At 49.8% G+C, this 12,021-nt stretch overlaps 1 protein-coding gene across 4 annotated transcripts in view; it reads left to right on the forward strand.

The window, feature by feature from the left end:
* LOC140399255 (ral guanine nucleotide dissociation stimulator-like) overlaps positions 1–12,021 on the forward strand; it is a 183,856-nt gene extending 171,835 nt beyond the window's left edge. For 3 of the 4 annotated variants that reach the window (XM_072488696.1, XM_072488694.1, XM_072488693.1), the window contains exons 16-18: positions 691–936; positions 3,573–3,687; positions 10,320–12,021. In XM_072488696.1, coding sequence (XP_072344797.1) covers positions 691–936; positions 3,573–3,687; positions 10,320–10,495 — 537 coding nt within the window. In that variant the 3' untranslated portion in view covers positions 10,496–12,021. The remainder of the gene's footprint in view (positions 1–690; positions 937–3,572; positions 3,688–10,319) is intronic. The other variant, XM_072488697.1, reaches the window with a different exon arrangement.

Here is a 12,021-nt window from a genome sequence, read left to right on the forward strand (position 1 = left end):
CTTGCTCAGTCCGTTTCCCACTCTGTTGACATTACTGGGTCACCCACGGGTGGCGTGGGTCCACCACAAAACAGGATGTGGAGATGCCGGCGTTGGAGTGGGGTGGGCACCGTAAGAAGTCTTACAACACCAGGTTAAAGTCCAACAGGTTTGTTTCAAAACAAGCTTTCGGAGCGCTGCTCCTTCATCAGGTGAATGAAAAGGTGGGTTCCACAAACTGTATATATGTGTTTGTAGAACCCACCTCTTCATTCACCCGATGAAGGAGCTGCGCTCCGAAAGCTAGTGATTCGAAACAAACCTGTTGGACTTTAATCTAGTGTTCTAAGACTCCTTACTGTGCACAAAACAAGAATCATGGCATGATGCTTCGGAATTGCCCACAATATTTTAGTTGACTGTAAAGTAAATTGATGCGAATGTGGTTTGGCACTGGTATAAGTAAGACATTGGCAAGCCGAGGGCAATGCAGGGGCCACAGGTAGAGGTTCACTGTAAACCCATTGCAATCCTGACCTAGCAGTTATTTCATTCCCTGTTTTTTTTTCTTTGCACTGATCTTTGGATAATACCGGCGCTGGCTCCAAACCGGCAGGTATTACCATCCAAGACAGATCGGAGCGGGCGATCTCGATACCAGTTTGTCCCCCATGGCAAACCTTATTATTTTTTTTTTAACTTTTCTTTTAGTTCTGGGAATCAACGTCACTGTCCTCATTGGACACTTCTGGAATCGGCTCAGGGTCAAGCAGTGCCTCCTCTTCCTCAGTCTCCTCCACGCCCATAACGTCCACCAGGACGCACAAGCGCTCTGTCTCTGGAATATCCAGCTACTCCACACTGTCTCTGCCACTTTATAACCAGCAGGTGGACGACTGCTGTATCATTCGGGTCAGCCTGGACGTTGACAATGGAAACATGTACAAGAGCATTTTGGTGAGTGTCCAGTTCAGCGCCCTCTTGCTTTTCATTGCGGAACGGCAGAGAAGGGAGCGGGGAGATGGGTGTGTAACGGGAGCAGTCTCAACGCATGTGGCCAACTTTTTTAGATCATTTTTTCATTCACTCGTTCATGGGATGTGGGCCCCCCACCCCCAGTTGCCCTTGACTGGGTGGCATTTAAGAGTCGGTCACATTGCTGTGGGTCTGGAGTCACACGCAGGCCAGGCCGGGTAAGGATGGCAGATTTCCCTCGGGAAAAGGACATTAGTGAACCGGGTGGGGTCTTACGACAATCGATCATGGTTTCATGGTCATCATTGGACTTTTAAGTTCCAGGTTATTATTGAATTCTGCCATCTGCTGTGCAGATTCTTCACAGGCCACAAACCCACCTAAAAGGCCGGGTGTGGGTGGGGGTGGGTGAGCCTTCCCTGGTGCTTTCGTCGTACCACCCAGTGTGTTACTGGACCCTACAGAACAAGGTGGGCTCACATCTCACAGGCGCTTGAGAGAGTATTTCCTCAAGAGGGCATAATCTCAGAGTAAGGGGTCGTCCACTTAAGATAGAGATGAGGAGAAATTTCTCCTCTCAAAAGGTAGCGAATCTGTGGAATTCTTTACCGCAGAGAGCCGTGGAGAGATTGGGTCGTTAAGTCTGTTCAACGCTGAGATAGACAGATTTTTAATCAGTAAGGGCTATGGGGATAAGGTGGGAAAGTGGAGTTGAGGATTGTCACATCAGATCAGTCATGATCTCATTGAACGGCAGAGCAGACTCAATGGGCCGAATGGCCTTCTCCTGTTCCTATGGTCTCACACCCCCTGGCCAAGCTGGGCAGGGGTCGCTGACCTTCAGTTGGGGCAGTGATACGGAAATCAATCTGTATTCCACATCTTTACCAGTGAACCTGGCACAAGGACAGAAATTAGCTTGTTTCTGAATCTCTCCCTGCGACCAGGCGTCCCACCCCCACCTGGGCTCCAGTATCAAGAAGGGCCATGGAGGTGAGGTGCCAGCCCTCATGAAACTATAGCCGCAACCAGAGTGGATGTCTTGCAGCGAGGAGGACCAGGAAATGTGTGATGGGAGTTGGGTGTGGGGCAAAAAGAGGAAAGGACAGCGAGAAACCTTGTCGTAGAGGGAGTGCAGCAAAGGTTGACCAGACTGATTCCTGGGGCGACGGGATTGTCCTATGAGGAGAGATCGGGTCGACTGGGCCTATATTCACTGGAATTTAGACGAATGAGGGGGGGGGGAATCTCATTGAAACGTATTAAATTCTGACATGACTGCACAGACTGGATGCAGGAATGTTGTTTCCACTGGCTGGGAGGTCTCGAACAAGGGATCACAATCTCGGGATATGGGGTAAGCCATAGAACTGCGAGGGAAATAAACCTGTTGGATTGGATTGAATTTGTTTATTGCGACGTGTACCGAGGTACAGTGAAAAGTAATTTTCTGCGAGCAGCTCAACTGATCATTAAATACATGGGTAGAAAAGGGAATAAAAGAAAATACATAATAGGGCAACACAAGGTACACAATGTACCTACATAAGCACCGGCATCGGATGAAGCATACATGGTGTAGTGTTAATGAGGTCAGTCCATAAGAGGGTCATTTAGGAGTCTGGTAACAGCGGGGAAGAAACTGTTTTTGAGTCTGTTCTCAGACTTCTGTATCTCCTGCCCGATGGAAGAAGTTGGAAGAGTGAGTAAGCCGGGTGGGAGAGGTCTTTGATTATGCTGCCCGCTTTCCCCAGGCAGCGGGAGGTGTAAATGGAGTCAATGGATGGGAGGCAGGTTCGTGTGATGGACTGGGCGGTGTTCATGACTCTCTGAAGTTTCTTGTGGTCCTGGGCCGAGCAGTTGCCATACCAGGCTGTGATGCAGACAGATAGGATGCTTTCTATGGTGCACCTGTAAGATTTGGGAAGAGTCAATGTGGACATGATGAATTTCCTTAGTTTCCTGAGGAGGTATAGGCGCTGTTGTGCCTTCTTGGTGGTAGCGTCGACGTGGGTGGACCAGGACAGATTTTTGGAGATGTGCCCCCCTAGGAATTTGAAATTGCTAACCATCTCCACCTCGGCCCCGTTGATGCTGACAGGGGTGTGTACAGTACTTTGCTTCCTGAAGTCAATGACTCTTCACTCAGAGGCTGAAGAACGTGTGGAATTCTCTCCCAGCCCCGGTTGTGGAGGCCAAATCACGGAATAAATTTAAGGATTGATAGGTTTCTAGACACGAAAGACATCAAGGGGTATGGGAAAAGTGGGAGTGTGGTGTTGAGACAGAGGATCAACCATGCTAACATTGAATGGTAGAGCAGGTTCGAGGGGTTGAATGGCCCACTCCTCTCCTCCTATTTTCTATGTTTCCATGTCACCAGCATCTTGCCATTGGCCACTGATGGAATTTTCCGATCCCGGGCCCCACGGGTTTTGCATGGCTCGCCCACTCCGTCGCCGGGAACCCACCGTGGAAAAGGCCGGAAAAATCCCGCCTGGTGTTTCTATGTTTATGAAGGGGCTGGGCACTATATATTCAGCAGGAATGTACAGTAGCTGTTGGTGCATCACGTTCTATAGCTGGTCCCTTAAAAGGGTTAAAACTCTCTATTCCAGGTGACGAGCCAGGATAAGACGCCCATTGTCATTCGGAAGGCCATGGCCAAACACAATTTAGACGGGGATAGGCCTGAGGAATATGAGCTGGTGCAGCTCATCGCTGAAGACAAGGGTATGTATGTGGCATGAGTACATGGGGGCATGGTGGACTGTGCAGTCCAGTTTGGGTTAGTATCGCTGTTCTACAGTGCAAGTAACATGGAATTAATTTTGGTGCATTGACAGAGGTAGCCGCACAACACCCAGAGATTACTGGCTGCTGTAACCTGATGTTGAGGAATCAAAGCCGTGCTCCCGAACATGGGTAGAGTAATTAACCCACAGAGTGATCCACCAATTCAGTTCACTGCCTCTGGTACTGAGAGGTTAGCAGGGGTATTTGATGACCTGCAGGAGCTCCTTACCTGGCCACGTCCACTATTCTCAGTGGGCAGGTCTTGTAAATAATATCTCATAGCAAGACGGGAACGTTCGATTTTCCTCTTTCCTGGTGACCAAGTTCCCAAACCACCCTGTCTTGAGAGGCACAAATAGTAAGCAAAGCGGTGTGTAAAATGCTGCTACACTATGGGTGAGGACACCAGCCAGACAGATGTTGTGGGCCCAGGCTAAACACGCGGCCTGCATTAAATTAGCTGATCCACAACTAAGGCAGCAACTGAGTCCCTGCAATTGGCTTTCAGCCCCCGCCCCACCCCTCTCCGGATTCCAATTCACCATGTTTGACTGCGTTATGAACACACCTTCCCTGGCCATCAAGTCCTGAAGTGGGACTCGAACCTGGACCTTCTGACTCAGGGCCGGCCACACGATCTCCTGCCTCTGGCATAGGGACGGTTAAAATCAGCCTGGATTCCACTTGCCACCATCGTTCACTGACCCCTGCTGGAAGGTAGGTGCAAGTGCTACAGTGCGGCCTGAATACTCTTTTTTTTAATTAAATATTTTATTGAAAATTTTTGGTCAACCAACACAGTACATTGTGCATCCTTTACACAATATTATAACAACACAAATAACAATGACCTATTTTATAAACAAAAAATGAATAAATAATAAATAACAAAAATGAAAACTAGCCCTAATTGGCAACTGCCTTGTCACAAGTAACACTCTCCAAAAATATAATTTAACAGTCCAATATATAATTATCTGTAGCAACGACCTATACATACTATACAGTATATATTAACAACCCTGAGAGTCCTTCTGGTTCCTCCCCCCCCCCCCCCCCCCCCCCGATCCTGGGCTGCTGCTGCTGCCTTCTTTTTCCCATTCCGTCTATCTTTCTGCGAGGTATTCGACGAACGGTTGCCACCGCCTGGTGAACCCTTGAGCCGACCCCCTTAGGACGAACTTAATCCGCTCTAGCTTTATAAACCCCGCCATGTCATTTATCCAGGTCTCCACCCCCGGGGGCTTGGCTTCTTTCCACATTAGCAATATCCTGCGCCGGGCTACTAGGGACGCAAAGGCCAAAACATCGGCCTCTCTCGCCTCCTGCACTCCCGGCTCTTGTGCAACCCCAAATATAGCCAACCCCCAGCTTGGTTCGACCCGGACTCCTACTACTTTTGAAAGCACCTTTGTCACCCCCATCCAAAACCCCTGTAGTGCCGGGCATGACCAAAACATATGGGTATGATTCGCTGGGCTTCTCGAGCACCTCGCACACCTATCCTCCACCCCCAAAAATTTACTGAGCCGTGCTCCAGTCATATGTGCCCTGTGTAATACCTTAAACTGAATCAGGCTTAGCCTGGCACACGAGGACGACGAGTTTACCCTGCTTAGGGCATCTACCCACAGCCCCTCCTCGATCTCCTCCCCCAGCTCTTCTTCCCATTTCCCTTTTAGTTCATCTACCATAGTCTCCCCTTCGTCCCTCATTTCCCTATATATATCTGACACCTTACCATCCCCCACCCATGTCTTTGAGATCACTCTGTCCTGCACCTCTTGTGTCGGGAGCTGCGGGAATTCCCTCACCTGTTGCCTCGCAAAAGCCCTCAGTTGCATATACCTGAATGCATTCCCTTGGGGCAACCCATATTTCTCGGTCAGCGCTCCCAGACTCGCGAACTTCCCATCCACAAACAGATCTTTCAGTTGCGTTATTCCTGCTCTTTGCCACATTCCATATCCCCCATCCATTCCCCCCGGGGCAAACCTATGGTTGTTTCTTATCGGGGACCCCCCCAAGGCTCCAGTCTTTCCCCCATGCCGTCTCCACTGTCCCCAAATCTTCAGTGTAGCCACCACCACCGGGCTTGTGGTGTAGTTCCTCGGTGAGAACGGCAATGGGGCTGTCACCATAGCCTGTAGGCTAGTCCCCCTACAGGACGCCCTCTCTAATCTCTTCCACGCCGCTCCCTCCTCCTCTCCCATCCACTTACTCACCATTGAAATATTAGCGGCCCAATAATACTCACTTAGGCTCGGTAGTGCCAGCCCCCCCCTATCCCTGCTACGCTGTAAGAATCCCTTCCTCACTCTCGGGGTCTTCCCGGCCCACACAAAACCCATGATGCTCTTTTCAATCCTTTTAAAAAAAGCCTTCGTGATCACCACCGGGAGGCACTGAAACACAAAGAGGAATCTCGGGAGGACCACCATCTTAACCGCCTGCACCCTCCCTGCCATTGACAGGGATACCATATCCCATCTCTTGAAATCCTCCTCCATCTGTTCCACCAACCGCGTTAAATTTAACCTATGCAATGTGCCCCAATTCTTAGCTATCTGGATCCCCAGGTAACGAAAGTCCCTTGTTACCTTCCTCAACGGTAGGTCCTCTATTTCTCTACTCTGCTCCCCTGGATGCACCACAAACAACTCACTTTTCCCCATGTTCAATTTATACCCTGAAAAATCCCCAAACTCCCCAAGTATCTGCATTATTTCTGGCATCCCCTCCACCGGGTCCGCCACGTATAGTAGCAAATCGTCCGCATACAAAGATACCCGGTGCTCTTCTCCTCCCCTAAGTACTCCCCTCCACTTCTTGGAACCCCTCAACGCTATCGCCAGGGGCTCAATCGCCAGTGCAAACAATAATGGGGACAGAGGGCATCCCTGCCTTGTCCCTCTATGGAGCCGAAAATATGCAGATCCCCGTCCATTCGTGACCACGCTCGCCACTGGGGCCCTATACAACAGCTGCACCCATCTAACATACCCCTCTCCAAAACCAAATCTCCTCAACACCTCCCACAAATAATCCCACTCCACTCTATCAAATGCTTTCTCGGCATCCATCGCCACTGCTATCTCCGTTTCTCCCTCTGGTGGGGCCATCATCATTACCCCTAACAACCTCCGTATATTCGTGTTCAGCTGTCTCCCCTTCACAAACCCAGTTTGGTCCTCGTGGACCACCCCCGGGACACATTCCTCTATTCTCATTGCCATTACCTTGGCATCTACATTTAGGAGGGAAATAGGTCTATAGGACCCGCATTGTAGCGGGTCCTTTTCCTTCTTTAAGAGAAGCGATATCGTTGCTTCAGACATAGTCGGGGGCAGTTGTCCCCTTTCCTTTGCCTCATTAAAGGTCCTCGTCAGTACCGGGGCGAGCAAGTCCACATATTTTCTATAGAATTTGACTGGGAATCCATCCGGTCCCGGGGCCTTTCCCGCCTGCATGCTCCTAATTCCTTTCACCACTTCTTCTACCTCGATCTGTGCTCCCAGTCCCACCCTTTCCTGCTCTTCCACCTTGGGAAATTCCAGCCGATCCAAGAAGCCCATCATTCTCTCCCTCCCATCCGGGGGTTGAGCTTCATATAATTTTTTATAAAATGTCTTGAACACTCCATTCACTCTCTCCGCTCCCCGCTCCATCTCTCCTTCCTCATCCCTCACTCCCCCTATTTCCCTCGCTGCTCCCCTTTTCCTCAATTGGTGTGCCAGCAACCTGCTCGCCTTCTCCCCATATTCGTACTGTACACCCTGTGCCTTCCTCCATTGTGCCTCTGCAGTGCCTGTAGTCAGCAAGTCAAATTCTACATGTAGCCTTTGCCTTTCCCTGTACAGTCCCTCCTCCGGTGCTTCCGCATATTGTCTGTCCACCCTCAAAAGTTCTTGCAGCAACCGCTCCCGTTCCTTACTCTCCTGCTTCCCTTTATGTGCCCTTATTGATATCAGCTCCCCCCTCACCACCGCCTTCAACGCCTCCCAGACCACTCCCACCTGGACCTCCCCATTATCATTGAGTTCCAAGTACTTTTCAATGCACCCCCTCACCCTTAGACACACCCCCTCATCTGCCATTAGTCCCATGTCCATTCTCCAGGGTGGGCGCCCTCCTCTTTCCTCCCCTATCTCCAAGTCCACCCAGTGTGGAGCGTGATCCGAAATGGCTATAGCCGTATACTCCGTTCCCCTCACCTTCGGGATCAATGCCCTACCCAGCACAAAAAAGTCTATTCGCGAGTAGACTTTATGGACATAGGAGAAAAACGAGAACTCCTTACTCCTAGGTCTGCTAAATCTCCACGGGTCTACACCTCCCATCTGCTCCATAAAATCTTTAAGTACCTTGGCTGCTGCCGGCCTCCTTCCAGTCCTGGACTTCGACCTATCCAGCCCTGGTTCCAACACCGTATTAAAATCTCCCCCCATTATCAGCTTTCCCATCTCTAGGTCCGGAATGCGTCCTAGCATCCGCCTCATAAAATTGGCATCATCCCAGTTCGGGGCATATACGTTTACCAAAACCACCGTCTCCCCCTGTAGTTTGCCACTCACCATCACGTATCTGCCCCCGTTATCCGCCACTATAGTCTTTGCCTCGAACATTACCCGCTTCCCCACTAATATAGCCACCCCCCTGTTTTTCGCATCTAGCCCCGAATGGAACACCTGCCCCACCCATCCTTTGCGTAGCCTAACCTGGTCTGTCAGTTTCAGGTGCGTTTCCTGTAACATAACCACATCTGCCTTAAGTTTCTTAAGGTGTGCGAGTACCCGTGCCCTCTTTATCGGCCCGTTCAGCCCTCTCACGTTCCACGTGATCAGCCGAGTTGGGGGGCTTCCTACCCCCCCCCTTGTCGATTAGCCATCACCTTTTTCCAGCTCCTCACCCGGTTCCCACGCAGCTGTATCTCCCCCAGGCGTTGCCCCCCCGCCCATCCTCTCCCATACCAGCTCCCCCCTCTCCCTAGCAGCAGCAACCCAGTAATTCCCCCCTCCCACCCCCCCCGCTAGATCCCCCGCTAGCGTAATTACTCCCCCCATGTTGCTCCCAGAAGTCAGCAAACTCTGGCTGACCTCGGCTTCCCCCATGTGACCTCGGCTCGCACCGTGCGACGCCCCCTCCTTCCTGCTTCTCTATTCCCGCCATGATTATCATAGCGCGGGAACCAAGCCCGCGCTTCTCCCTTGGCCCCGCCCCCAATGGCCAACGCCCCATCTCCTCCACCTCCCCTCCTCCCCCCATCACCACCTGTGGGAGAGAGAAAAGTTACCACATCGCAGGATTAGTACATAAAACCCCTCTTTGCCCCCCACATTCGCCCCACCACTTTGTTCGAACGTTCTTTTTAATAACCCGCTCATTCCAGTTTTTCTTCCACAATAAAAGTCCACGCTTCATCCGCCGTCTCAAAGTAGTGGTGCCTCCCTCGATATGTGACCCACAGTCTTGCCGGTTGCAGCATTCCAAATTTTATCTTCTTTTTATGAAGCACCGCCTTGGCCCGATTAAAGCTCGCCCTCCTTCTCGCCACCTCCGCACTCCAGTCTTGATAAACGCAGATCACCGCGTTCTCCCATTTACTGCTCCGAGTTTTCTTCGCCCATCTAAGGACCATTTCTCTATCCTTAAAACGGAGGAATCTCACCACTATGGCTCTGGGAATTTCTCCTGCTCTCGGTCCTCGCGCCATCACTCGGTATGCTCCCTCCACCTCCAACGGACCCGCCGGGGCCTCCGCTCCCATTAACGAGTGCAGCATCGTGCTCACATATGCCCCGACGTCCGCTCCCTCCACACCTTCAGGAAGACCAAGAATCCTCAGGTTGTTCCTCCTTGCGTTGTTTTCCAGTGCCTCCAACCTTTCCACACATCGTTTCTGATGTGCCTCCTGCGTCTCCGTCTTCACCGCCAGGCCCTGTATATTGTCCTCATTCTCGGCTGCCTTTGCCTTCACGACCCGAAGCTCCCGCTCCTGGGTCTTTTGTTCCTCCTTTAGCCCTTCGATCGCCTGTAGTATCGGGGCCAACAGCTCTTTCTTCATTTCGTTTTTGATCTCTTCCACACAGCATTTCAAGAACTCTTGTTGTTCAGGGCCCCATGTTAAACTGCCACCTTCCGACGCCATCTTGGTTTTTGCTTGCCTTCCTTGCCGCTGTTCTAAAGGATCCACTGCAATCTGGCCACTCTCTCCTCCTTTTTCCATCCGTATCCAGGGGGGATTCCCTTCTGGTTTACCGCACAGTGTTTTTAGCCGTCAAAATTGCCGTTGGGGCTCCTATCAAGAGCCCAAAAGTCCGTTTCACAGGGAGCTGCCGAAACGTGCGACTCAGCTGGTCATCGCCGCACCCGGAAGTCCGGCCTGAATACTCTTGACCAGCAGTCAAGACTCACCCCTCCTCGTTGCCACACGCATCGAGGCCACTGAGTGAGAGATTGGCATTTGTAGAATGGTACCCCCCGCTAGATACCGCACTTTCAACTGTTGAGGGGAGAGGATTCGGCGATTAAAGGGAATTTAACACATTAACTTTTCCTTACTATTACAGAACTGAAAATCCCTGACAACGCAAATGTATTTTATGCCATGAACTCATCCGTCAACTATGACTTTATGCTAAAGAAAAGAGGCCACTCAAAAGCAGGCAAAACAAAGAATGTTTCGAGCTCGACTCTTCCCAGGATGAAGCAAAAGGGACTGAAAATTACCAAGAGTATCTTCTAACTCCTCAGATTTGGACAGGCTTCCTGTGTTTGCTGGATTCACCAAAACTTTATACGAAAAAAAAATCAGTGTTATGAATAAATGTGCAATATTGTCTGCGACTGGGACAGCTGGAGGCATCATACTACAGGCACTTATTGTCTTTTTGGAGGTACTGAAAGGTGTTACACCTGAATGGATTGTGGAGTTGAGAAGGGACTCTCTCTAATGGACAACCTAGCCACTCCGTCACACAGTTTGGGGAGAGCGGGCAATGGTGAGAGAAAAGTCATGTATTCAGAGACCCGACTTTGAATAGATCAGTCATACTGAGTGGCAGTGTGAACGTAAGAATATCTGCCTGGTGGCGGGGTAAGAAACACTGGTTCTCCATGGAGACAGGAACCATTGTCCCTCAATGACTGGCAAAGTAGACACTTTGTCCAGGACGTCAGAGGTTATTAAAGTGGAAATGAACGCTAAACTTGTCATTGTAATATAGAAACTTTTGGGGTCCCTCATTTGCAGAACTTAGTTCTCTGGGGGTGACTCTCCTAATACCTGCAGTTGTACAGTAACCCAAGAATCACCGTGAAACTTTGAGGAGAGAGAAAGAAGAATGTTGACTTTGACCAGTTCTGAGAATCCTTCTGAACCGTCTCCGGGTCCTGCTTATGAAGAGCCCTCTGTCTTAGGGGTCATCTGATGTCTAAAGAGAACACGACGGCTAGCAGAAGGCTTACCCAACTGCATGTCGCGTGGAGCTCAGAGAATTTTAACCTGGGAATCAAAACTAATGTTCTCCTGGCCTGATGTCACCAATCAGACCATAGACTGGAAGACATCTGCTATAAGATTGTCGACTGCAGTTGGTCAAGGTGACCAAGAAATGATGGCCAACCCTCAATGATTCATTAATACATTAAACAAGTGGTTGGTTCTTATTAAATTGTTTTTTTTTGGGGGGGTGGAGGAGAGCGGTGGTGGTGTTGGAGCTGACCGAATTGTACAGTTAAATTCCGAGCTGACCTTTGGCAGGAGACATTTGTCCTTTTTTTAATTTGCAAAGAATAAGACTCATTTTCAAATGAACTGCATTGGCTTGAAATGAAAAATGAAAATCGCTTATTGTCACAAGTAGGCTTCAATGAAGTTACTGTGAAAAGCTCCTAGTCGCCACATTCCGGCGCCTGTTCGGGGAGGCTGGTACGGGAATTGAACCGTGCTGCTGGCCTGCCTGGGTCTGCTTTAAAAGCCAGCGATTTAGCCCAGTGTGCTAAACCAGCCCAACTTTTTAAAAGAAAAAAGTTTTTGTTTTGTAAAAACAATTGAATCTTTTTTGGGACAATATTTATTCACTGTACAGACATTATATTGAAGAGTGGAATTGTAAATTTCTTACTGTTGAATATTATTTAATATATTGACTTGTTACTGATTCTTGTATTTACCTTGCTGTTTGCTCAATGGGTCTTTTTCCTTGTCTGGTGAAATGTGTTGTCTTTGTTACTTTTTTGTATCATTGTAAAAAGAGGGACGATAACGAA

Source organism: Scyliorhinus torazame, chromosome 22 (genome assembly GCF_047496885.1).
Source record: "Scyliorhinus torazame isolate Kashiwa2021f chromosome 22, sScyTor2.1, whole genome shotgun sequence".
Taxonomy (NCBI): domain Eukaryota; kingdom Metazoa; phylum Chordata; class Chondrichthyes; order Carcharhiniformes; family Scyliorhinidae; genus Scyliorhinus; species Scyliorhinus torazame.